The sequence below is a fragment of the Boleophthalmus pectinirostris genome, unplaced genomic scaffold (assembly GCF_026225935.1).
Source record: "Boleophthalmus pectinirostris isolate CB_2022bp ecotype Guang Dong unplaced genomic scaffold, ASM2622593v1 HiC_scaffold_1, whole genome shotgun sequence".
Lineage (NCBI taxonomy): Eukaryota > Metazoa > Chordata > Actinopteri > Gobiiformes > Gobiidae > Boleophthalmus > Boleophthalmus pectinirostris.
The window spans coordinates 32,880,893-32,906,494 of NW_026570970.1; the positions used below are offsets into that span (position 1 = coordinate 32,880,893).

The 25,602-nt window shown below is 41.3% G+C and overlaps 2 protein-coding genes and 1 pseudogene across 4 annotated transcripts in view; 2 read left to right on the top strand and 1 right to left on the bottom strand.

Annotated features, from left to right (window-relative positions):
• Positions 1-19,343, top strand: part of ankrd50l (ankyrin repeat domain 50-like) — a 78,236-nt gene extending 58,893 nt beyond the window's left edge. For all 3 annotated transcript variants that reach the window (XM_055152589.1, XM_055152574.1, XM_020926994.2), the window contains 3 exons: positions 11,251-11,468; positions 12,559-16,015; positions 17,549-19,343. In XM_055152589.1, coding sequence (XP_055008564.1) covers positions 11,251-11,468; positions 12,559-16,004 — 3,664 coding nt within the window. In that variant the 3' untranslated portion in view covers positions 16,005-16,015; positions 17,549-19,343. The remainder of the gene's footprint in view (positions 1-11,250; positions 11,469-12,558; positions 16,016-17,548) is intronic.
• On the top strand, positions 16,190-16,307 carry LOC129409091 (5S ribosomal RNA; annotated as a pseudogene).
• Positions 19,344-20,877: 1,534 nt separating the features above from the next.
• LOC110162145 (histamine N-methyltransferase-like) overlaps positions 20,878-25,602 on the bottom strand; it is a 9,247-nt gene continuing 4,522 nt past the window's right edge. The window contains exons 4-7 of the mRNA XM_055150949.1: positions 24,188-24,306; positions 23,251-23,345; positions 21,810-21,852; positions 20,878-21,775 (exon numbers count right to left, since the gene is read on the bottom strand). Of these exons, the coding sequence (XP_055006924.1) occupies positions 21,491-21,775; positions 21,810-21,852; positions 23,251-23,345; positions 24,188-24,306 (542 nt within the window). The 3' untranslated portion in view covers positions 20,878-21,490. The remainder of the gene's footprint in view (positions 21,776-21,809; positions 21,853-23,250; positions 23,346-24,187; positions 24,307-25,602) is intronic.

Sequence of the window (25,602 nt, forward strand, 5' to 3'; positions counted from 1 at the left end):
TCAATAAAATATCCTCATTAATGTTCAATAATGGTCACAGATTTATTTTGTGATTTATAAATAATGTCTATTGAAATGGGTTTGTGACTTTTAAAATGTGGGTCCCCAGAAAAAAAAGGTCTGGGAAAAACTGCTCAGAGAGAGCGGCTGCATTCAACCAATCCCAGTTAGTGCATATGCAGAACCTTCCTAGGAACCTTTTCAACATACCCAAATTTCTATTTATTTCTTTATTATATATTTTTTGCTAAAGTCAAATGAACAATCTCAACTTAATTTATGATCTACTTAAAGGCAAAAACACACAAAACATTTTTTTTTAAATATACATCTATATAAATTCTGGCATAAAGAGGTTAAAAATACAAAGTAAACAGGAGAGTTAATGGACCATATATTCCCCGTCCCTCCTCTGTACTGTAGGCCTATTATATTTAGTAGCTTAGAATCACTTCCATGTTCTGCGTGTTGTTTCTATGGGAACAATACAGGTCTCTATGGTTATGCTGTATGTTGATACTTCTGCAAAGTACACTATACTTCACAGTTTCTATATGTACAGGATATGGTGGAATGTTCATCAGTTACCAGGGTGACAAATTGAAGATTCAGGAGCCGGTGATAAATGGAGCGTTCGTGGTCTTGGTTGAGTGTTTGATTTTCAAAAGAAAGATGAGAGTGACTGACTGAAAAACTGTAGACTAAACACGAGCTGGACACAGGACAGATGGACAGAAGAGATCATTCTCCAACAGGCTCCTACAGCTCCGCTCAAACAGAGAGAGATACAGGACTACATTCATACTATAATACTCCCTACAACTGCACAGTTCACCCTTATGTAACAGTTAGTATTCCCTACAACTGTACAACAACTCACCCTTATGTAACATATAATACTCCCTACAACTGTACAACAACTCACCCTTATGTAACATATAATACTCCCTACAACTGTACAACAACTCACCCTTATGTAACAGATAATACTCCCTACAACTGTACAACAACTCACCCTTATGTAACATATAATACTCCCTACAACTGTACAACAACTCACCCTTATGTAACATATAATACTCCCTACAACTGTACAACAACTCACTCTTACATACGATAATACACTCTACAATTGCACAACAGCTCACCCGTATGGAACAGATAATACTCCCTACAACTGTACTACAACTCAACTTTATGTAACAGATAATACTCCTTACAACTGTACTACAACTCACCTTTATGGAACAGATAATACTCCCTACAACTGTACAACAACTCACCCTTATGTAACAGATAATACTCCCTACAACTGTACAACAACTCACTCATATGTAACAGATAATACTCCCTACAGCTGTACAGCAATTTGCCCTTATGGAACAGATAATACTCCCTACAACTGTACTACAACTTAACTTTATGTAACAGATAATACTCCCTACAACTGTACAACAACTCACTCATACATAAGATAATACTCCCTACAACTATACAACTCACCCTTATGTAACAGATAATACTCCCTACAACTGTACTACAACTCACCCTTATGTAATGGATAATACTCCCTACAACTGTACTACAACTCACCTTTATGTAACAGATAATGCTCCCTACAACTGTACAACAACTCACCCTTATGTAACAGATAATACTCCCTACAGCTGTACAGCAATTTGCCCTTATGTAACAGATAATACTCCCTACAGCTGCACAAAATCTCACCCTTATGTAACAGATAATACTCCCTACAACTGTACAACAACTCACTCTTATGTGAAGCACTTAAACTCATTCCGATGAATAGGCCTACAAGGAATAACTTGAGAAATAAGTTTAGACCACAAACAGTTCTATATTTTACGCTCTTTTAAGGCTGTAAAAATCAAATAAAACAGAACCAAACCATGACTTTTTGTATTTAAATATATTGGTCACTGCACACCGCACACTGACGCCACAGGGAGCAACCAGAAAACCTAATAAAACCATAAAAGGTTGTGTCACTTCCTCTGGCACTACATTACAGGAGTGTCTTCATCACATGACTTAACATAACATTTCAATAACATTTTATGACCCCAATTTATTCAACATCCACCCACACAGCGCCGGTTAGCTTACCATTAATCACCACTGTTTTATAATCAACAGAATTTGATTAGAAATGCCAAGCCTGCTCTGTAACAAGCACTCACTTTATTTAAGATGCTGTACCTGATTTTTACTGACTTAAAAATGTGAAAAATAAAACTATAACTTCCCAAGATGACAATAACAAAAAAGTATATTAAAGGGCCCATATTACGCTATTTTTTGATACCTGGAGTTTTGTTTTTTGTTTCATTCACACATGTTTAACACACAAACCCTGCAGATTTAGGCTGAATTCTCCAATCCACCTTGTGATGTCATACTCCACTGTGTTTTTAAACTCCACCCTCACTAGAATAATTTGGATGATTTCAGCTTTGGAACTGCCAATCTCTACTGAACAAAAGGTAAGAGGTAGCTGTTAACTTGAAAACTACCATTACATGACATCACAAGGTGGAACAGAGCATTTTGAGGTTTGGAGATGTAGAAAGACTAATAGTAAAGGATTACTCAAACATGTGTGAATGAAACAACACAACTCCAGGTCCTGCACTGGGTCGGGTACCCGGGTTCAAATAGTCGGGTTTTAACATTCTGGAATTTTACGGGCGGGTATGTGGGCAGGAAGTGATTACACATGGGCCGGTCTGGTGAATTAAATGAACGACGGACAGGAGGAGAAAAATACTGTACCTTAAAGTTTTTATTACATAAAACTCATCAGCAGAGGGAATCCTGGTGCTGGTTTAGACCTTGTTATGTCCTGGTTTAGACCTGCTTTAGTCCTGGTGTAGTTCTGGTTTAGAACTGGTTCAGTCCTGGTGTAGTTCTGGTTTAGTCCTGGTTCAGTCCTGGTGTAGTTCTGGTTTAGACCTGGTGTAGTCCTGGTTCAGTCCTGGTGTAGTTCTGGCGACTGGCCCTGCAGTTGTGATGTGTATATATTTATAATCCGCTAATGACACGGCTTAGGTTAAGTCTTTGTTGAGACCTGGATTAGTCCTGGTTTAGTTCTGGTTCAGTCCTGGGTCAGTTCTGGTTTAGATCTGGTTCAGTTCTGGTTTAGACCTGGTTCAATTCTGGTTTAGACCCGGTTCAGTTCTGGTTTAGACGAGGTTTAGTCCTGGCTTAGTTCTGGTTCAGTCCTCGTTCAGTCCTGGTTTAGTCCGGGTTTAGACCTGGTTCAGTCCTGGTTTAGTCCCGGTTTAGTTCTGGTTCAGTCCTGGTTCAGTTCTGGTTTAGATCTGGTTCAGTTCTGGTTTAGACCCGGTTCAGTTCTGGTTTAGACGAGGTTTAGTCCTGGCTTAGTTCTGGTTCAGTCCTCGTTCAGTCCTGGTTTAGTCCGGGTTTAGACCTGGTTCAGTCCTGGTTTAGTCCTGGTTTAGTTCTGGTTCAGTCCTGGTTCAGTTCTGGTTTAGATCTGGTTCAGTTCTGGTTTAGACCCGGTTCAGTTCTGGTTTAGACGAGGTTTAGTCCTGGCTTAGTTCTGGTTCAGTCCTCGTTCAGTCCTGGTTTAGTCCGGGTTTAGACCTGGTTCAGTCCTGGTTTAGTCCTGGTTTAATCCTGGTTTAATCCTGGTTTAATCCTGGTTTAGTCCTGGTTTAGTCCGGGTTTAGACCTGGTTCAGTCCTGGTTTAGTCCTGGTTTAATCCTGGTTTAGTCCTGGTTTAGTCCTGGTTCAGTCTTGGTGTAGTCCTGGTCATCGGGGCTGCGGTTGCGGCGTGTATATATTTATAATCCGCTCGTGACACAGCGCAGGTTCAATCCTGGTTGAGACCTGGTTTAGTCCTAGTTTAGTTCTGGTTCAGTCCTAGTTTAGTCCTGGTTCAGTCCTGGTTTAGACCTTGTTCAGTCCTGGTGTAGTCCTGCTCATTGGCTCTGTGATTGTGGCGTGTTTATATTTATAATCCGCTCATGACACGGCGTAGGTTCAGTCCTGGTTCAGTCCTGGACTATCGGGCTGTCAGACTGATGGGCTGACCCCGATTTATCACGAGCAGGTAATGGGTGGAATGTTAACAGGTCTGGGAAGGTGCGGTTTTAACTTTGATATAATCATGGGTTAGCAGGCGGGTGTGGCTAAACTGCACGGGTACGGGCGGATGTGGATCTCCAAAAATGGACCCATGCAGGACTCTGACTCCAGGTCTGTTTTTGATGAGGAAACAACATTCTAACTCAGTTTAAAGCTCACAAGAGTCAAATTTTGCATAATATAAGACCTTTAAAAATGCTCAATACTGTCAGTATCACAAGCATGTTCCACAATATGACATTTAAACTATCTATCTCTATGGAAACAAGCAGATCTGGGGAGAGGCGGACCCTGTAATCCATATTTTTTAGTACTTTTGTCCAAAAAATATACCTGCAATTGAATAAATGCAAGCTGTTTACAGTAAGTGTCAGACTGTGAAACATTTCAGGCAAAGAAATAAAAAAAGAAACCTCCATGCAGACATCAGGTGGAGTTCCCCCTAATAGAAAAGTTACACCATGCAACTTTAACAGCCACAGTGATATACGGCTAAAGAAAATATAAACGATAAGCGATATTATTGAAACTAACCCAATGACACAATAACCAGAAAGCAGGAGTATCTCAAAAAATGATTAAATGTAGAATAGAGTTTAAAAAAAAAAAAAAAAAAAGCCTCAAAAATAGCAGTTAAGATACATGTAGAATGAGTCAGAGAGGTTATGTATTCAACCCTCTTCAGTTGAAATCTAATCTTAGAACAGAAAGGAGATCAAATACTCCCACTAGTACAAAGAAAAAGTGCCAATGATGAACAGTGACGTCTAAAAAAGATTGGATATTGATACTTTGCAGCTGATGTCATGAGCTTTTCCCTGGGGGTGTGGTGCTAGCTGTAGGCTCTGCTTTGTCTGATGCTTTATTCGACTTTAATCTGAGCTTTATTTCAACACAATCTGACCATAAAGAACTGATAGAGCTGGAACTACAACTTGTGAGCTGATTTGTGCTGTTAAAATAAACAGGACCATGAGCGCTGGTATTGATCTTAGGCTCCTGAAAGTCCGTTTTGTGTTTTTTCTTGAGTTTTCAGACAATCTTTTTGACAATATTTGCTAATGTGTGCATTGTGTCACCATGGTAACTCCAACTCCACATTTCAATCGTTGTGTTCAATCGTTTCATGTAGAATGCCCCCAGAGCGATGTCACTGCAAAATATCAAGTCAGATCATATGTTGCAATGTTTTCCAATACGGTGCAACCCTTAAACGTCCCATGTTAACACAAAACTGACTCTTGAGAGCTTTTAGCCACGTTAGAATGTTGTTTCATGATCACACAAAATAGACCTGGAGTTGTTTTGTTTCTTTCACACATGTCTGCGTCTGGATTATCAGTCTGTCTACATCTCCAGATCTGAAAATGCTCTGTTCCACCTCATGATGTCATGTAGCGTAGTTTTTTTTATCTTTTGTGTAGTAGAGATTGGCAATTCCAGATCTGAAATCTTCCAAAAGCTTCTCGTGAGGGTGTGTGGACTTTAAAACTCACCCTAATGCAACGGATAACTCTGTGTCCATCAATCATCGTATCATTGTTGCACTATGTTGCACTTTCTATGACCTCTTGGACATAGCTGGGATTTTATATTTTATTACATTTTTCAATTTTATTTTGACATGTACATTTACATTTACATAATTACTGTATTTTCAGACCATAAATTGCTCCGAAGTATAAGTCGCACCAGTCAAAAAATGTGTCATGAAGAAGAAAAACACATACAAGTTGCACCGGACTATAAATCACACTTTAGAGGGGAAATTTACTTTATAAAATCAGAAACGAGGAACCAACATTTAATCTTGAAAGACAAGTTCTAGTAATAACAATAGAAGAGAGAACAACAGACTGTTAACGTCACATATGAACAGTTCTTCAGATAAACTATAACATAAACAACAGAACAGAACAAGTTTAACCAAACTCTCCATCTCACTCCAAATCACTAAATCCATTCAATTCTTCATCCTTTGTGTCACTTCTGAACAACTCCACGACCTCCAGAGGTAAACACAGCGCCACTTCCTCTTCTGTGTCGCTGTTGTCAGACTCAGCATCAGTTCCAGTTAGAATTATTCTGGTCTTTCTGAATCCCGACAGGATGGTTTCAGTGTCACTGAAGTCCAGGCTTTGTTGATCCATCCAGTGACTTCAGGAAAGTTTCATGGTGCATCCTCCCAATTGTCAAAAGTTTCTTGCTCACTCCAAACTTTCTTTCTGTTGCTTGATTACTGTTTTCAGCTGCAGATTTCATGACTTGGAGCTTGTAATCTGCAAAATGTGATTTTCTTTTTGGGGGCATTTGTGTTCAGTCTTCTCAGTCGTCTTTATAAATTTGTTTAAATGTTACATTTTCAGTGTTACAGAAGTAATGGTGCGATCGACTGACATGATACAGACAGAACAGAGGCTCTTTCTGCAGGAGACATGCGCAGTAGAGTGAAGTGACAGTGGTACAGGAGGAACAGGAGCAGCAGATACTGACACACAAGACTAGAGCCTCTCACCGCTGTCAGTGTGAACTAGGGATGGGCATTCGATGAAATTTTCTTAATCGATCGTCGGAAGAATTAACGATCGATTATCGATTAATCATAATCATTAAACGTGTTTATATTAAAATGATCATCATTATTATTACTATCTGCACTACTAATCTGCATAAATAAATTCAACTTTACGACATATAAACCGTAACGACTCTCGAGCCACATCAATCTGTTTGACATTATAATGTGTTTAATTCAGTTTTGCACAACTCTCACAGAAACAAAACTTAAAACCGCATCGCTAATTTGCAGAAACTAAGCAAAGATAAAACTACAGCTCTTGTGTCGCTGATGCGGTTCAACTTCTGTTGGATTAAAAGACATGATTCAGTGGAATACAGGTTAGTGTGACCATATTTGCGTTTGTTAAAACCAGGAAACCGTACGGGAGGTGGAAGGTGGGTTCTCGTCATCGACATTGCGCGACTCTCACCTGGTAAAACTTTTTCCTACTGGACACCGAAACATATGTGCTGCTTTGTTCACTGTGCACATGGACTCACACTTGTCCCGAACGCAACGGAAAGCGTGGAATTTCTTGTACAACTCATCGTTAAATACGCATTTGCGTTGCAGACTGACCGACTGTTTGTGTCTCGCTCCTTCTGAGTGCAGAGAGCTACATGTACGGACCCCTGTTTGGTCACGCTACGCACAGCAACCTACATTCGGTTTGTCGATTAAAATGAACGTAATCGATGAAATTCTTAATGATCAATTATCGATTAATCGATTAATCATGCCCATCCCTAGTGTGAACATTTTAATATATACGTTTTTCTGTTTAAGTGAAAAACTCATCTTAAATACACAGAATTTGTGTGTTGAACATGCGCCAAATAAACAAAATAAAAGTCCGGGTCTGTTTGTGATGAGGAAACAGGATTATAAGATAGATCAGAAAATGAGCCTTTTAATACCGAGCCTTTTCAAATCATTTCTTGTGCCTCTTCAATTAAGCGTCTGTAGGTTAATAGCGTCGTAAATGTGGCGCTGTGGTCGGGTTAGTCATCTTGTTTCTTTGTGTGGACATGTTTGGAGGAGGGAGGGGAGCTGCCTGAACCCTGAGTCACACAGGAGCGGTTAGCACTTAGCAGTTAGCGGTGCTGAGCGAGCATAGCCCTGTAAAGAATAATGAGTCTTTCTGAAGTAGTGCCAAACGCAGACTCCTCCTCATGTTTAATCTGAGTGGGAGAGCTTTCCAGTCATTAGTTCAAAATCCTAATCCTTTATTACACAAAAATGACTCTTGTTCTTGCTTTTAAGGTGAATTGTGTAACTTTCACGGCGGAGGGTCAAATCAAACGCTTTTCTCCACTGAGATGTTATTTCTTTGCCTGGAATGTTTCGCAGTACGGCGTTAAACCTTTCGATCTTCACGGAGACCAAACTAGACTAGAAGTTACAGGTCAGATCTGTGGAGAGGTGATCCCACTCACAGTCAGAATGCCTGTTTTTCTAAGTATTTCTGAGCTCTAAAACCACTTGTAATTGAATAAATGTAAGGTAAAGCTGTTTAATGTCATACTGTGGAACATTCCAAGCAGAACAATGAAATATCCATAGAAACAAGCAGGTGATGGACTCTAAACCAGAAAGTTCAATAGTGCACCTTTAAGCCACAGAATGTCGTCTTATCAAAAAACACACTTGGAGTTTAGTTTCATTCCCACATGTTTGAGTAATCCTTTATTATTCGTCTACAGCTCCAAAGCTCTAAATGTGTGTAGTAGTGTTTGTTTTCAAGTAACCGCAGCCTTTTCAACCTTTTGTTCAGTAGACATGATCAGAATAATTCTAGTGAAGGTGTATGAAGCGTAAGTAAGTTTTTATTTATATAGCGCTTTTCATAGACGTTTGTCACAAAGACGCTTCACAGAGCATTATTCACTCACTCCATACCCTGTGATGTTGAGATACTGTTGTAGCCACAGCTGCCCTGGGGCAGACTGACCGAAAATGCGGCTGCCAGTCTGCACCATCTGCCCCTCCGACCACCACACACCACTTTCATACTAGGCATTGTGGGTGTGGGTGAAGTGCCTTGCCTAAGGACACAACCACAGTTTTGCGATTGGTGCCCCCCTGTGGCACCTGATTTTCCCAGCAGTCTCCCATCCAAGTACTAACCACGTACTAACCTCTGAGCTTCTGAGATGTGACGGGATCAGGCTTTGACCAGATGAAACACTTCTGTAATCTCCAAAGCAAGAAAAATGATCTGACAAAGGCTTTTTGCCAAAACATTTTTTAAAAATTTTAAAAAAGCTTTTGGACGAGTGTGGTATGCATTTATTCACTTTTTCATTGCTTTTTAAATGCTCTTTGCATTTGCACCTCTACAAGAACTTTGATGTGCGATTTCTGTTTTGTTTTGCACTTCTGTATTACCACATGACGTCACAAGGTGGAACAGAGTGTTTTCAAATTATGCAGGGTTGTTGTGTAAATGAAACAAAACAAATGTATGTTAGCAATAAGGAAACATTATAGTAGAAAGTAGCGCAATATGTGCCTTTTCAAAGAAGTGCTTCATCAGTCTGGTTAATACTTTGAAACTTTCTCAGTAAGGCTTTAACATCTCCATGGAGACAAGAAGGCATTTACCTGAAAAGTTACACAACGCACCTTGAAGATTACTGAATCTTTCAGACATCATAATTATTTTCTTCTTATTGTAGATCCTATTTGTTTGCCAAGTTTTTGGTAAAATAATTGTTTATTTTTCTTCATTAGAGTTTGTGGGTGGTGGAAACAGAGTTGGCATAATTGTTATTATCTGTGAATCTAAATAGCTCATAATAAAATAATATCTTTAAGGTTGTTTGAGGGTGTATTTTAATTTGCATAAGGAAGAGCAGGGTCATTCTCTCGTGTCAAGTTCATTATTCCAGTTGATAATAAAAGTGTTCTAATTTGTCTCATTACTCTTTTCTATCTGTTCTTAGCTTGACATTACAGCCTCTATGTTCCCTTTGTGTTAAATTTTAGACTTACGTATGCCCGGACCTTTCTGTGTGAAGTTTGCATGTTCTCCCTGTGTCTGGGTGGGTTTCCTTTAGGCTCTCCTGTTTCCCCCCTCAACCCAAAACATGAATAGGTCACATGCTCCAGCTAAACTAGTGCTGACCAAGACCGGCAACAAGATCATGGAGATGCGTCAAATGCAGAGGACAAATTTCCCTATGGTGATGTGACATTATGAGTTGTCAAATCTATCGAAATATAAGATGCTAATCGAAACAAATACTCAAGTATAAGAGCACACAGACTAGTTCACCCTATGGATCACAATGGAACATGCCTTGATGACTGAGGGATTACACAGATATAAGTCCACATGATAATATCAAAGAGAATACTACAAACACATGTATTTTTTTTTCACCTTGTTTTCTTGGCTCTTTCCCAACAATTGTGATCTAAAAATTGCCTCAGGTGCCTCCACGTTTGTTTATTTGCTAATGGACTTTGAGCACCCTCTGGTGGTCATTTAACAGAACACAGCCTTGACATTAGAAAAGTTTGGATTTTGTTGTTGTTGTTGTTATATAATTATAATGAACTTATACAGTATAGTTGACCAGCACAGTGAGGCAAATGCTGGTCAGTTACAGGTTCAAATAACATGAGGAACACACACAAAACATGTGCATGTCATAAATATTATGCAAGGGGTTAATACTTTGTAAATTTAACAAAGAAAGAAAAAAGAAAACCCACAGCACTTACTTACACACCAACTACTGACGACTGGAACACACGGATCTGTGTACATATGAAAGTGGAGCATAAGGTAGCCTAAAACAGAGGCCAAAATTAAAAACTGGGACTAAGTCATGGGCCAAACGAAATATTTATTGAAAATTTTCAACAACATTGGCATGTTTTCTCTTCTTTCGAGACATTTCATGTTAAACCTTTTCTTATTAAAATAAATGTTTAATAATAGTTTTTGCTTAAACACTGAATCCAGAACAAGCAGAATATAAAATAATAACAACATTTTAAATAAATGTCTCTATAGCCGGTGGACCAGATCTAATGCATATTTGATATGATTTGTGGGCCAAATATAATTATATCCCGGGACAAATTTTGGCCCAGGCCTGAGTGTCTGACATGTCTGGCCCAAAAGATCCTTACACTGTTTTCTGATCTACATTATAATGTAGATCGTCAAAAACAAACCTGGAGTTGTTTTGTTCCATTCACACATGTTTAACACACAAACCCTCCATATTTAGGCTGAGTTCTACTTTCAAATGGAAAACACCATGTGGTAATACAGGAAATGCTCTACTGTGTTTTTCACCTCTACACACCTATGCCAGAATCATTTGGATCATTTTAGCCCTGGAATGCCAATCTCTAGAACTAGAAAAAGGTAAAAGGTAAAAGGTAGCTGCTACCTTGCAAACTACCCCTTCATAACATCATATGGTGAAACGGAACATTTCAAGAGTCAGTTTTGCAGAATATGGGACCTTTAATAGATTGTTACATTACAGTTATTAATGTTTTACCTTTCTAAATTCCTTCTCTCCTTGTCTCTGTTCAGAGCTGTCTTGGGCCCCCTCTTGGAGCTGCCTGCCCCGGCACAGCCCCTCCTTCTGCTGGTGGACGGTCTGGACCATGGAGTGCCTCCTGGAGGTCATGGAGCTCAGAGCACCTCCATCGCAGAGCTCCTGGCGTCTCACCTGCACCTGCTCCCTGGCTGGCTGCTGCTCGTCTGTTCCATACGCCGACAAAACAAGGCCCTTTGCAAAATGTTCTCAGGTACAAAAAAATAAATAGGCCTATGAATATGAAAAACTCACAAAGCACAAGACAACTGGATTTAAATATGCACATTTAACAGAACTCAAATTATATTATGTAATTTTACCGGTGAGGGGTCCATTTGTCAGTTTGTCTTAAAAAATCTTAAACTGTGAGCAGTGTCATCTCTCCACAGATCTCAGCTGTAACTTGGACTGGTAGCATCTCTGTCCTGTGGTGTACTGATAGTGTTGTTTCATTCATAAATGTTTAACACAGACTGTTAATATTTAGGCTGAGTTATCTCTTAAACAGAAACACTCTGTTCCACCTTGTGATGTCATACGGTAATACAGGAAGTGCTCCATTGTGTAACCTTCATACACCTTTACAATAATCAGTTGGATAATTTCACCCCTGGAAATGTACGATCTCTCCTAAACAAAAGGTTAAGCTTTTGAAAACCTATTGAAAATCGCTTCATGACATCACAAGGTTGGACAGAGCATTTTGAACTTTTGAGACATAAGCTCTGTTCGTACAGGATTAGTATTACCTGTGGACCTTTGGTGATTTGTAATAATCGCGGAGGATGCCTGATATCTTATCCTGTGCAAATGTGCCATGTCTGTAATTTGTAAAGTAAAAATTCTGCTGCAAATGACCTACTATATTTCACCAAACACAGACGTCTGGTGATAATACTAGTACCATGCGAATCTGCATCTCAGTGTTTGTTGTTTTCTCCTTCAATCTCTGTGTCAATGTCAATAAAATAGAGTAATTTACAGACTTTGCGTATCCCATGCGAGTGCTGCAAGTAACACAGAGGTGGAGCAGTAATTTGCAAATTACCAGGCCTCCCCAGGTTGTACTTGTCCTGTGCGAATAGGGTTATAGACAGACTAATAATAAAGTGTTACTTAAACATGTGTGAATGAAACAAAACAAGTATGTTTTTGAGGAGATTCCAACATTGTAACATGGCTTAAAGCTCACAAGAGTCAAATGTTCGTCATAAGAGGACCTTTAACTTGTCCTTCATTCATCTTTCATATTTAAGTTTTGGTTGTATCTTAAGTTGACCTCTTTTCTTGGTATTTTCCAGGTTTCCGCCGCTTATGCCTGGATGACCTCAGAAAGCCCTCTCCGGTTCATGACGTCCAGCAGTACATCCTTTGTCGTTTGGACCAGGACTCCGCGCTACGACGCCAGCTCAGCCCTGACACGGCGGACATGCTGAATCTCCTCCACATCAAGAGCTCGGGCTGCTTCCTGTTCCTCCAACGTGTTCTGGACGGGGTCGCCATGTCTGTCATCAGTCTACGGGAAATTCGAGATATTCCAGGGACTCTTAACGGACTGTATCTGTGGCTATGTCAGAGGCTATTCCCGCGTGGACTTTTCACCTACATCAAACCTATACTAAACGTCCTTTTAGCCGCTTTGAAACCACTAACCCCTCAGGAAATCTTCACAGCGGTATGGACGCAAGACACTTCACTTAGTTTTCAAGATTTTCAGAACAAACTTCGGACTTTGTCTTCTCTTCTCATCGACGGACCAAATGGCACCAAGCTGCTCTTTCATGCCAGCTTCGCCGAGTGGCTTTTGGATGTGAAATATTGCACTCAGAAATACTTGTGTAGTCGCAAAGAGGGACATACGATGCTAGCTATGGCTTTAACTTTGCAAGGAGCGCGTTTGAGTAGCGAAGATGTTTGCGGAATGGCTACGCATTTAGCCAACTCAGGTCAACATAAGGATAACCCGTCGTTGCTAGCACTTTGGATGCTTTATGCAGACGTACCGAGACTTAATGCATGTACTAGTCTGTATGCTTCAAATTTTGTCAGTGAAGATATAAAACATTTGCTAAACATAAGTGGACTTTTACAATCCGATAGTCATTTAGGCATGGAAAATTTGCAAGAAGAAATCACCAAGATTAAAAGAGCTTTTGAACGAGAATTGTCACTGAAGAAACTGCTCGACAGCGGTGTAGCAGTGAACCAGCGTAACTCTACCGATGGAAGAACACTGCTTGCAAACGCCGCTACCGAAGGCTCTGAAAACATCGTCGATTTTTTGCTAAATCACGGCGCGGACCCTCTTTTAACCGACCAACAAGGCCAAACTCCGCTAACTCTAGCCTCCAGACAGGGACATGTTAAAGTTATCAAGGTTTTGCTAGATTGGGCTAAGAAACAAGAGAAAGGGCTCGTGACTAGAATGATGGAGCAAGTGGACGTTGAAGGCTGGACCGCGTTGAGATCTGCAGCGTGGGGCGGTCACGCTGAAGTGGTCAGGTTGCTGTTGGACGCAGGAGCGGACGTCGACGGTTGCGACGTCGAAGGTAAAACTGCTTTGCGAGCTGCCGCGTGGGGGGGGCATGAAGAGATCGTCAGGATACTACTTGAATACGGTGCTAGTTTTGATAATGCCGACTGCAACGGGAGAACGCCGCTTATAGCCGCCGCGTACATGGGACATCAGGAGACCGTTGAGATACTTTTAGACCATGGCGCGGACGTGAATTTCGCAGACGGAGATGGTAGGACCGCGCTCTCCGTCGCTGCCTTGTGCGTACCGACTTTAGCTGGGGTGAAAGGGTACGGAGAAGTGACGAGTTTGCTTCTAGAAAGAGGAGCTAATCCAGGGCACAGAGATAAAGACGGGATGACGCCATTGTTGCTAGCAGCGTACGAAGGAAACGAAGATGTAGTAGAGCTTTTGCTGGAGGCCGGAGCGGACGTGGATGAAACCGCCGGTCCGGAAGGCGAATTACAATCCGCAGCAGCCGTTACGCCTCTCCTTGCTGCCGCGGCGATGGGGCATATGGGCACCGTGGCGAAGCTGCTGTTTTGGGGCGCGGATGTAGACGCCATTGACAGCGAAGGGAGGACCGCGTTGTGTTTGGCGGCCGCCCGAGGTAGCGTGGAAGTTGTGCGAGCGTTACTGGACCGAGGATTAGACGAGAACCATAAAGATGATTTAGGTTGGACTCCACTGCACGCTGCGGCTTGCGAAGGGCACAAAAGCGTTTGCGGGGTTTTGATGGAACAAGGGAGCATGGTGCGAGTCTGCGAAATGGACATCGAAGGACGAACCGCGTTGATTTTAGCCGCACAAGAGGGTCACGTTTCAACCGTGCGCCTACTTTTAGATAGACGCTGCCCCATCGACCACAGGGCGTACGACGGGCATTCGGCTTTGAGCGCCGCCCTGCTGGAGGAACAGACAGAAGTGGCGGAGTTGCTAATGCGCCGCGGGGCAGATACAGATGTCCGAGATGCGGAAGGGCGCCCCCTGCTGTATCTACTGGTGCTAGAGGGGCGATTAGAAATGGCCACGTTGCTGTTAGAGAAAGGGGGAGTGCCTCTCGAGTCCAAAGATGCAGAGGGCAGGACTGCGTTGCATGTTGCGTGTTGGCAGGGCTCTGTGGAGATGGTGAATTTGTTACTGAAATATTCTGCGAACCCAAACGCCCAAGATTCAGAAGGGAGGCCGCCTCTTCTCTCCGTAGCCTGGACTGGGCACACTCAAGTGGGACGAAAACTTTTAGAAACCCCCGGTATCGACATAGACCTGTGTTGTAACCAGGGAGCTACAGCCCTAAGCATAGCAGCACAAGAGGGACACGTCAACATCGTGGCTATGCTTTTGGACAAAGGAGCTAACCCAGAACATGTGGATAAATACAATCGTACTCCGGTGAAAGTAGCCGCCAAGCATGGGCACGCTAACATCATCAGATTATTACAAAGCTACGGCGCTAAACCTTACATTCAACCGCGATCTAGAACGGTTTCCCCCGTCAAGCCCTCAACCTCCTCGGCTACCCCGCAACGCGACGAGGCAGAGAATCGCGTGGAGTCGGCGAACGCGGACGGTGCTACTTCCTCGTCGTCTCTGTCCTCTCCCGCATCGACAGCCGAACGTTTTCATTCCATGCAAAGTTCACAAACCTCCTCGACTTGTCATTCCCTCGCTACAGTTCAAACCGTCCCAGCTGACAGCATAAGTTTTATCCAACAGATTCAACAGCATTCGCTACCAAGAGCGCGCAGTCGGCCTTCAACTTTGCCCCATGGTTCAACGCTGAGTAGTCTACACGGAAGCACCAAAAGGAGGATGAAAGACACTCCTCCTGCTACTTTATGCACGGTTAATGCTATTGTCCACCAAATGGATCAACCAAAACCAAAAAACATGGATTATCAAAAGATGCATCAAGAAAATATAAGGACTTCTTACACTGGAGGCAAATGGCATTCTGTTATGACTTCTTTAGGTATAACGCCAGGGCAGGACAGTCCTAATGCAAACCTGGACAACCCTCCTCCAGTAGGTTATCCATATAGAAATGCATGGGACAGCATGGCAGAGAAAGACATTAAAACATCATGTTATAGTTTCAGTCCCCATAGTGTCTTCACAGACGAGCTGACGATTTCGACTAAAGATCCACAGTTGAACCTAAAACGGGCCATAAAACTGCAGTTTGAAGGTCCCACCAGCGCAGCTCTGTACAAGAGGGAGACGCCGCTATGACCAAAGCACAGGTGAGCTAAGGGAAAGGAGGGGATAATATTTGAAATAGAGATGGTTTTGTTTTGCTAAAATGTGAGAATGCACCGACTAAATCAAATCTTGGTAATGTTGATATTGGTCTTAACAGTCCTGTATTACCCGTTTTCTGATCTATGTTATTATGTCGCTATGTCATTGACAAGCTGGTATGTGGCCATACCGGCTTGTCAAAGCCTGATCCTGTCAGATCTCAGAAGCTAAGCAAAGTCGGGCCTGGTTAGTACTTGGATGGGAGACCACTGGGAAAATTGGGTGCCACAGTGGGGTTGCACTGGACTATAAGTCGCACTTTTTGGGGGAAATTTATTTTATAAAATCAGAGACCGGGAACTGACATTTCATCTTGAAAGACAAGTTCTAGTAATAACAATAGAAGAGAGAACAACAGACTGTTAACGTCACATATGAACAGTTCTTCAGATAAACTATAACATAAACAACAGAACAGAACAAGTTTAACAAACTCTCCATCTCACTCCAAATCACTAAATCCATTCAATTCTTCATCCTCGGTGTCACTTCTGAGCAACTCCACAACCTCCAGAGGTAAACAGAGCGCCGCTTCCTCTTCTGTGTAGCTGTTGTCAGACTCAGCATCAGTTCCAGTTAGAATTACTCCGGGCTTTCTGAATCCCAACAGGATGGTTTCAGTGTCACTGAAGTCCAGGCTTTGTCCATCCATCCAGTGACTTCCAGGAAAGTTGCATGGTGCACCCTCACCGGTTGTCAAGTTTCTCGCTCAGTTTAAACTTTCTTTCTGCTGCTCGAATACGGTTTTCGGCTGCAGATTTCACGACTTACAGTTTGTAATCTGCAAAAAAATATGATTTTCTTTTGGGGGGCATTTGTGTTCAGTCTTCTTAATCCTCTTTATAAGTTTGTTTAAAATTAAAATTTTCAGTGGTGCAGAAGTAATGGTGTGATCGACCAGCATGCGCAGTAGAGCGCCAAGTGACAGTGGTACAGGAGTAATAGGAGTAGTAGATACTGGCACATAAGCCTAGAGCGCCCTCTCACGACTGTCAGTGTGAACATTTTAATAAGTAAGTCACACCAAAGAATAAGTTGCAGGACCATCCAAATTGTGGAAAAAAAAGTGTGACTTACAATCCGAAAAATACGGTAGTTTAAACCTAAAATGTTTCTCTGATCTGAAACTCCAGCATCGACAGCCAATCATAAGTCAGTCCTAGTGCAGCCTCTGCAGCTCAGGGAGGGAATTCAGGAGGTTCTGAGCTTTTCACATGTGCCATTTCTGTAAAGTGAGAATAAGGAGCTAAACGTGTGTGTTCTTGATATGCAAGTTAAGCAACACAAACACAAAAAATTCTAACAATTTCAACATTAAATTTTCTGTGTGTATCTCAGGTATTAAACTAATTTAGATCTTCACTGTACAAAAGTGTGACCCATACTTTTGAAAACCATTATAAGCAACTGCCAACTACAAAAATTCTACTTCACCCATCTCAAATGTCCTTATAGTATTTTCTTTATTTCCACAGGTGAAATAAAGACTTTCTACAAAAGAACTCTGACGTCAAGAAAACCACCAAACTACATGATGTCTTCATTAAATTATTATTTCAAAGCAGGAAATGTTAAGGATAATTTAATTTATTATGTTCTTGGCCTACATAGATCCATTATAAGCCATTTTCATTAGTTCAAACGAGATACATCGATTTATTATGATCTCCAATAAAACTGGCTTTTAAGTAATTTTCTCAATCATTTCACTTCGCAAAGGACTTTTGTTCACCCATATCTAAAATCTACATTAAGTTGTCCTATAATGTGAAATGGGCATCTTGTTGAAATGGATGAAACTGAAATTGGTGTTACTGTGTAAAAAGACAGATTTTCTCGGGCCAAATGACTTCTCTCTTACATGTATGTGTAGAACAGAGGGTTAAAGGTGCACTGCATAACTTTTTGGAATGGAGGACACTACCTGTTTGTCTCAGTGGAGATGCTATTGTCTTGGATTGTTTCACATATTCACACGATATTATAAACAGGTTAAACAAAAACAACTGGACTTGGCTTTTCATTTTCTTTTTGAAGCCCTCTGGTTGGTCGCAAAACTTTGGCTTAGACTGTGGCTTAAAAAAAAAAGCGAAGTAAATCAAGTTGTTTTCGTGTAATTTGCTTATAATTGCTTCGCATTGTTTCTATGAATTTCAATGGAGACAAGCAGAGAAAGGAAAAAAATAACCAAAGCACTAAATTCTGTTAATCTGAAATGAGAGAAATTTGAGAGAAAATGAGCTCCTTCATTTTACATGCGTCACTGAAAAAAAAACATGACTGATTTTGGATTTGTCAGGCAAAAATTGTGGAATATTCCAGGCAAAGCAATAATGTCTCTACTAGGCATGCACAGATCTCATAGTGGCATCCGATATCTGCACCGATATTGAACATTTTCACGGATCGGATATCTGTTCAGTTCATATCCCATTTTGGTTTGACAAGAGGCTTTACTGACTCAAAACATCTTATTATATTCAACTTGTAGTTCAAAGTTGTTCTGTAGTTACCATATTTTCCGCAGTATAGGGCCTCCAGCCCCATCAAAAAAATGGCTGCGCGCCCCGCAATCCAGAGCGCCTTATACATGAATCCACTCGGGTGTCCCAGCACGACTTCAGTAAACTACAGAGCCGCACCATCCATAGTGCACGTAAACACACACGGAGCAGACAGCGACCGCACAGCGAAACACACCCCCAGACACACTCATCACTCCACGCCAATGAGGAATGGAACGGAGGAACAAACCAAAAAAGCGAGTGCAATGTGCCACTTCTAGACACAACTGAACAACTGAGTCACTGCGAACACACCGACAATCCAGTGATCCCAGACAGCACCCTCCATACACGCCACAACTGAACACAGCCCAGAGTCACTGTGAACACGACAAACAAAGTCCGACTGAGCCATCAAACTGTTGTGTTTTGTTTAAAGTCCGGTGCGGTTTGTTTGTGAAAAAAGTTCCAAAATAAACCATTCTATGACAGTGCGCTTTATAATCCAGAGTGCCCAAAAGTGCGGAAAATACGGTATTTTATATGATAAATAACAGTTACAAAACACATTTGGATGATTTTTTACCATACGTGGTTTGTGTTTAAATCCTATATTTTCAGTCTCTGCCCTGGTATCAGTTGATATCAGGTATTGATTGATACTTAAAGCCTAAGTATCATCATTGGTATCAGAACAGAAAACCCTGGATCACTGCAGCCCTAATCTCTAGTGTTGATTTTCAGATTCTAGAACATGATAATGTCATACTCCCAGATGGGGGCAAGAGCCAGTTTTCCCTGTTATTAGGTTCGTTTTACAGACCAAGAGTTTGTTTTCATACCTGACAGTTTGGACTGCTCACTAGCGCTCTTCCTCAGAGTGGTGATGTTGCTGTGAGAGTAAAAAACTCTTTTTACTCTCACTCACGTGGGATACTGTCCTGAGGAAGTCGGGCTGTAGATGGCGCTGTCGTCCTGCCTCTACGGTGGGAGGACAGCACCAAAACTTGTATAAATCAGCTGACCGGACAGCAACATCACATGACCACTCTGAGGAAGAGCACTAGTGAACAGTCCAAACTGTCAGGTATGAAACAAACTCTGAAAAAAGAACCTAATAACATAAAATATCAGAAGACCAAATGAACCTCAGTGGACTAGCCAGTTTTCCTGTTGATGAACTTGTACTTTGCCACGAAATATGTAAAAGGTAAATGCACAAATTTCAAACTTGTGAATTTCTGATGGTGATTAAACCCATTAACATCAACAAACATTTGCCTACATCTGTATGAAACAGAATCAGACAATAGAACTTTATGTCACCTAAAACCCAGCAATAGAGAAATGGAGGTGGCACACTCTCTTTAATATATCCAAATTGTTTTGATAGGATTTTGTCATGTGTTGTTGTTTAACACCTTATTGTCATATCCATTAAACTGAACAAAATACTGAACTAAATGAGACTAATAATTGTTTTATTTATATATATATAAGTCAGTGTTACTCAGGATGCATTGATACTTGCACTAAGGATTCACCGATCCAGCTTTTTCAGTTCCAGTACTGATTTTGATACTATGGCTTGAAATGTCATCAAGACAAACTTTATAAAGCATTTATCATACAAAAATGTAACAGAAAGTGTTATTCACTAGCAAGGACCACGCCACAACAATGGTATCAATCAGGATGTTTATTGATGATATGGACAGATGTGGTGACTGGGTCGAAACTCTGGATGGGGGCTGTTTCAGGTGGTCAGCTCACCCAATACAGTCTTGTGACATCAGTTCATATGTCCAGCCAGGATATCGACTGACCCGATATTAGAAAGCCATTATTCGATCTGAACTGAGTTTTTCAGTATGGGCATGAATATCCTATACCAGTACTGAATTGTTGCAACTTGCACACACTAAATGTCTGAACAAGGACTAGACCAGGACTAAGCACACCCATATATTGTTTTTTATTCATTTAATGGTCAAATATTATGTTATGTCGCATTTCAGGGTTTAATATTTTTTGTAATAACATTTTCTTTCTTTTTACAGTATTTGTGATTTTAAGATACATATGTTCTAATAGTCGGTCATGTGCCTCAAGCAGTCCTATGTTCTTGATATTTAAGTTTGCCCTGTTGATTATATTGTATTTTTAAAGGCAACTTCATTGGTCAGTCGGTCACCACCTCCTCATCTTCCTGCATGTGTTGCTGTGTTGCTGGAATGTTCCACAGTGGCGGCAAACATGTCCGTATTACTTTTTTTTTAAATCGCAGGTCTTTGTTGCCAAATGTAGAACTTGAAAACATGCTGTCTTACTGTAAGCGGAGGCACCTGTCCACAGAGCTGACTTGTACCTTGGCCTGGTGGCGTCACGTGTCACCATGCAGACAGACAAGTTTAATGCCATACTGTGAAACATTCTAGACCAAGCAATCTCCATGGAGACAACCAGGTGATAGACCCTCCACCAAAAGAGTTGCATATTTTTGGCCTGTACAAAATGTTGGATGTCATTTGAAACCTCCCATTACTTTATAATACTTTTGTAACTTTAAACTCAATTTTCTAAAGCCTCGAGTGCCTTTGCTTTTCTAAGCCTGTAGCTCATGTTGTACAAAACTGTAATTTAAAGTTGTTTCTATTTTATCATTTGGTTCAATGTTCAATGTGTCTTTGGGTTTCAAATGAACTGAAATGTTGAGTTTTTGTTCATTAAAGCTGTAATACCATACTGAGGTCTGTTTTTCTAGGTATTTTTGAGCTATAAAACCACCTGTAACTGAACAAATGTAAAGAGGGACTGTTAAATGTCATACTACGGAACATTCCAGGCAGAGCAATGACATCTCCATAGAAACAAGAAGGTGACAACCAAAAAGTTACATAGAGCACCTTTAACTTAATCTGAAGCACCCAGTACCAGGGCCTCAAAGACGGAGTTGGCCAGGATTTTGCCATCTTTCTCGACACAGTGTTGAGGGTCACGCAGAAACTTCAGCACCTCCTGCCTGAGCTCGGGAAAAGCCTTTTTACTGAAATCCTCCACCACAGTTATAAAGTTGAGCAGCAGCTCTCCGTTCTCCTCTCCTTCTGTGAAACACTCGGTCACGTCTGTCCAGGACTGCAGCCTGTAGCTCTGATAGGGGACCCCGCTTTCATCCAGCAGGCTCTTGATGTCATCAGTGGACAGGTTAAAATGGCCTGACCACTGACTCAGCTGTCCGGTCACCATTCTGGCAAGCTGAGGTAAAACGCTGTCTTCTGAAATGTTAATAGGACGACTGGTCAGGGAGGGTCAGCAGATTACATTTAGACTTAGACAAACTTTATTGATCCACAAGGGAAATGATTTGGACAGAGTCACACATGGGTGGGATAATATCTGTTGTAACTGAAGCCACAGCATCAAACTTCCTCCATGCGCTGGGCTTCACACTGGGCCGACCTGTCACGCCCTCAGGACGCCGCTTGTCTCTGTATTATTTATGTATTTATGTCTTATTTAGGCTGTACTTATCACTAAACACACAAAATCAACACACATTGGAGATGCTGATGTATTAACATAAACATGGGCACTTTGGAACATCGCCATGGCAACCCAGTGAAATATACTATATGGCTGTTGGTGACTTTTTTGATCGGGATGACATGAAGTCACTCCATGATAGTAATATTTTTATCATCAACCTCGTCAGGGTCACCCACTGACCTCCCACTGACTTCCATTCATCTGAGTAGTTCTAAATATGGCCCATGTTACTGGGTTTCTGCTGTTAATTCAGGGGGGGACTGAGGGACGAGAAGTGCATGGGCACACATGCACTCACAATAGGCTTTGTGCTTTGTAGGGGCTCGGGCCTAATAAGAAAGAAAGAATAATATTCTGATATGAAAACAAGGTTCCACTTTTTTTTAGCTCTGGCACATTCCCACGTCATGGCGAGGGACCCTGGACTACGGACAAGTCACTTCACGTCATTTCACTTCCCAGCCTCTAGTAGCATCGCATTGCAGTACGAAAAGGCCCTTCCCCGTCTTATGGCGCTTGGGCCTGATAGTTTTACAAGAAGCAATTTGCAAAGAAAAGCAGGAAAATATGTTGAAAATTACAGGAAGTAGAGAGTTCTATTTCAGAGCGTTTCACATTGATGTCATCACACTGAGGAGAGAAGTCTATCCAAAAGTGTGGCACAATTTACTTGTAATAAAAAAAAAAAAAAGATAAATCGAATCCTTATTTTTGCCGCAGACAGACCAGAGATGTGGTGCAGTGGTGTAAACATCTCATTCACTTTTCATGCATTCTAATAGTTATGGGAGAGGCATGGTTCTTGGACCAGAGACGTGTTGGAGTTTGTGCAAATGAGACGTCGATGTTACTCAACAATAATGCACAGGCAGTTAGCGTTTGAATTTTCACTCACCATAACAGGCCAATGACGTAATGACATGAGTGAGCTAATAATATAACAATGCTGTGCTAATAACGTCATACTTTATTACATTATTGGCTGGTTACTGCATTATTAACTAGGTTCAGCCAATAATGTAATACTTGTTGCATTTTAACTCTTCTTGTTCTCTCACATGTTATTGAGTGCTACAGGTTTGAATCCCTCTAAGAACCCTGGGCCTGTGCAGGTGGTGGCCACTTACTCGGCTCTAGTGTGATCAGCAGTTTTCCGTTCTTCTCGAGGAGGCTCTGGTAGAAGCTGATGGTAGCTCCTACATTCGTCCACATAGTACAGGATCTGAGGATTCAGATACACGTTATGAATTGATACTTTGCAGGAATGTTCACCAGTTAACATGGAGACATAACACAAGAAAAATATATATCTACATTTTCAGGAGCCTGTGATCAATACAAGCTTTCATGGACCTGTTTAGGAGTTTGATTTTTACCAAAAGAGTGAGAGTGACTCAGTGAAATCTGTTCTAGCTAACTGACTGTAATGTTATTTGAGAGATTTGTTTAACAGCACAAAAACATTTCACTTTTTGTAGTTCTAAGTTTGTTCTTTTTGGTCAGATCGTGTTAAATTAAAGCTCAAATTAAAGTCTAAAAAGCCTCAGACAGAGCATGCTCACACTCATACTTATGGTCCTGGTTTAGACCTGGTTTAGACCTGGTTTAGACCTGGTTTAGACCTGGTTTAGACCTCTTATAGTCCTGGTTTAGACCTGGTTTAGACCTCTTATAGTCCTGGTTTAGACCTGGTTTAGACCTCTTATAGTCCTGGTTTAGACCTCTTATACCTGTTTAGACCTGTTTAGACCTCGTTTATACCTGGTTTAGACCTCTTATAGTCCTGGTTTAGACCTGGTTTAGACCTCTTATAGTCCTGGTTTAGACCTCTTATAGTCCTGGTTTAGACCTGGTTTACACCTCTTATAGTACTGGTTTCCAAAGGAGATCAAATTGGTCCGAAATAGGGACATCTGACACATGTCTTGTATAAAACTTGGACAAATCACTGATTTTGTCTAAATCTGTTGGGACAGGGTAAATGTGGGACATGTGGTCACCCGAGCAGAGTGTCACTGACGTCATACTAGTGTGGACTTTTGTGTTCAGGTGAGTGACACATACATGGAGCATATGGATCAAGTCGGCCTTCGTGGTGCTGTTTCTCTGTCTCCACTGCTCCTCAAACTTCTCAGACGTCATCTGGTTCCAGGTGAAGTTAACATGGTCCAACATGGAGAAGCCTGGGCAACACACTCTGCACCACACACACACACACACACACACACAAACACACACGCACACATTGTTATTTGTTGTTGTTCCTCATCACAAACTGACCTGGAGTTGTCTTTGAACAGAAAATTACCCTTACAGGAAAATGCAAAAATGGGTAAAGTACAAACACGAGACACTGACTGAATATATTAAAAGTCTTTTATTACATGAAGGGAGCCAACGCGTTTCGACAGCAGGATGGTCTTCGTCAGGGCAAAGGGGTAAAAATAAGACACACCAGGTGTCAATAAATACAATCAATTTATCACATGACAACATCACATGACAATAAGAAAAAGACAGCGAGCAAACATCAAAAAAAAAAATGGCTGGCCAACCATGAGGAATATATAAGTGATGAGCAGCAACACCAAACAACACCAAGGATAACAAGACATATGAATATGAAATACATAGACAACTGAATATCACAGGTGCAAAAAATGTCATTTACAATAAAGAATAAAGAAAAGTGAAGTTTCAGAGAAACATTGAATAATCCAAATCATCATTAAAGCCCGGATGTTGTGTGGTGTTGTGTGGCCTTTAAGGTTACGATCCAGAAAGTTATATTTTTGACAGTTGACGGAGTCTATTGCCCCTTCTGATGTTTGGAGGGACTACCTTAATTACCAAGACTTTTAAGAGTCTGGCTTTGGGCGTCCCTTCATGTAATAAAAGATTTTTAATATATTCAGTCAGAGTGCCTCAGGTTTGTACCTTGCCCATTTTTACATTTTCCAGTAAGGATAATTTTCTGTTCAAAGAACACTGTTTTAAGACCCACCCAGTAAAGTGCTCTACCTTTTTTTCTTCATCAGACCTGGAGCTGTGTTTTGTTTCTTTCACACATGTTTAATACTCAGACCCAGTACATTTAGGGTCTGTCCACACAACAATGTATTTTGGTTGAAACGGTGAAGTTTATATTTGTTTTGGCCGTTTGTACACACGGAGCTGGCATTTCGGGTGAGCGAAAACGGTGTTTGTTGAGAACAGGTTCCAGAGTGGAGAAATCTAAGAACGCTGGAGTTGCGTTGTCGTGTGGACAAGCTTTTGGAAAACAGCCCTCCGTGTCACCTCCGCGGACCACAAGGCCGTTGCCAAAATGTGACAGGTGTAGCCTACGGAGCCACTCCCGTCGCCCAGCTCACCCATTGTTGTTGATCTATCGCATGGATCAACGATTATGCAGGAAACAATTAAACTGTTAGATTTTGAGGCCAAGTTATTCTTATAATTTTCATCCAAATCTTATGACT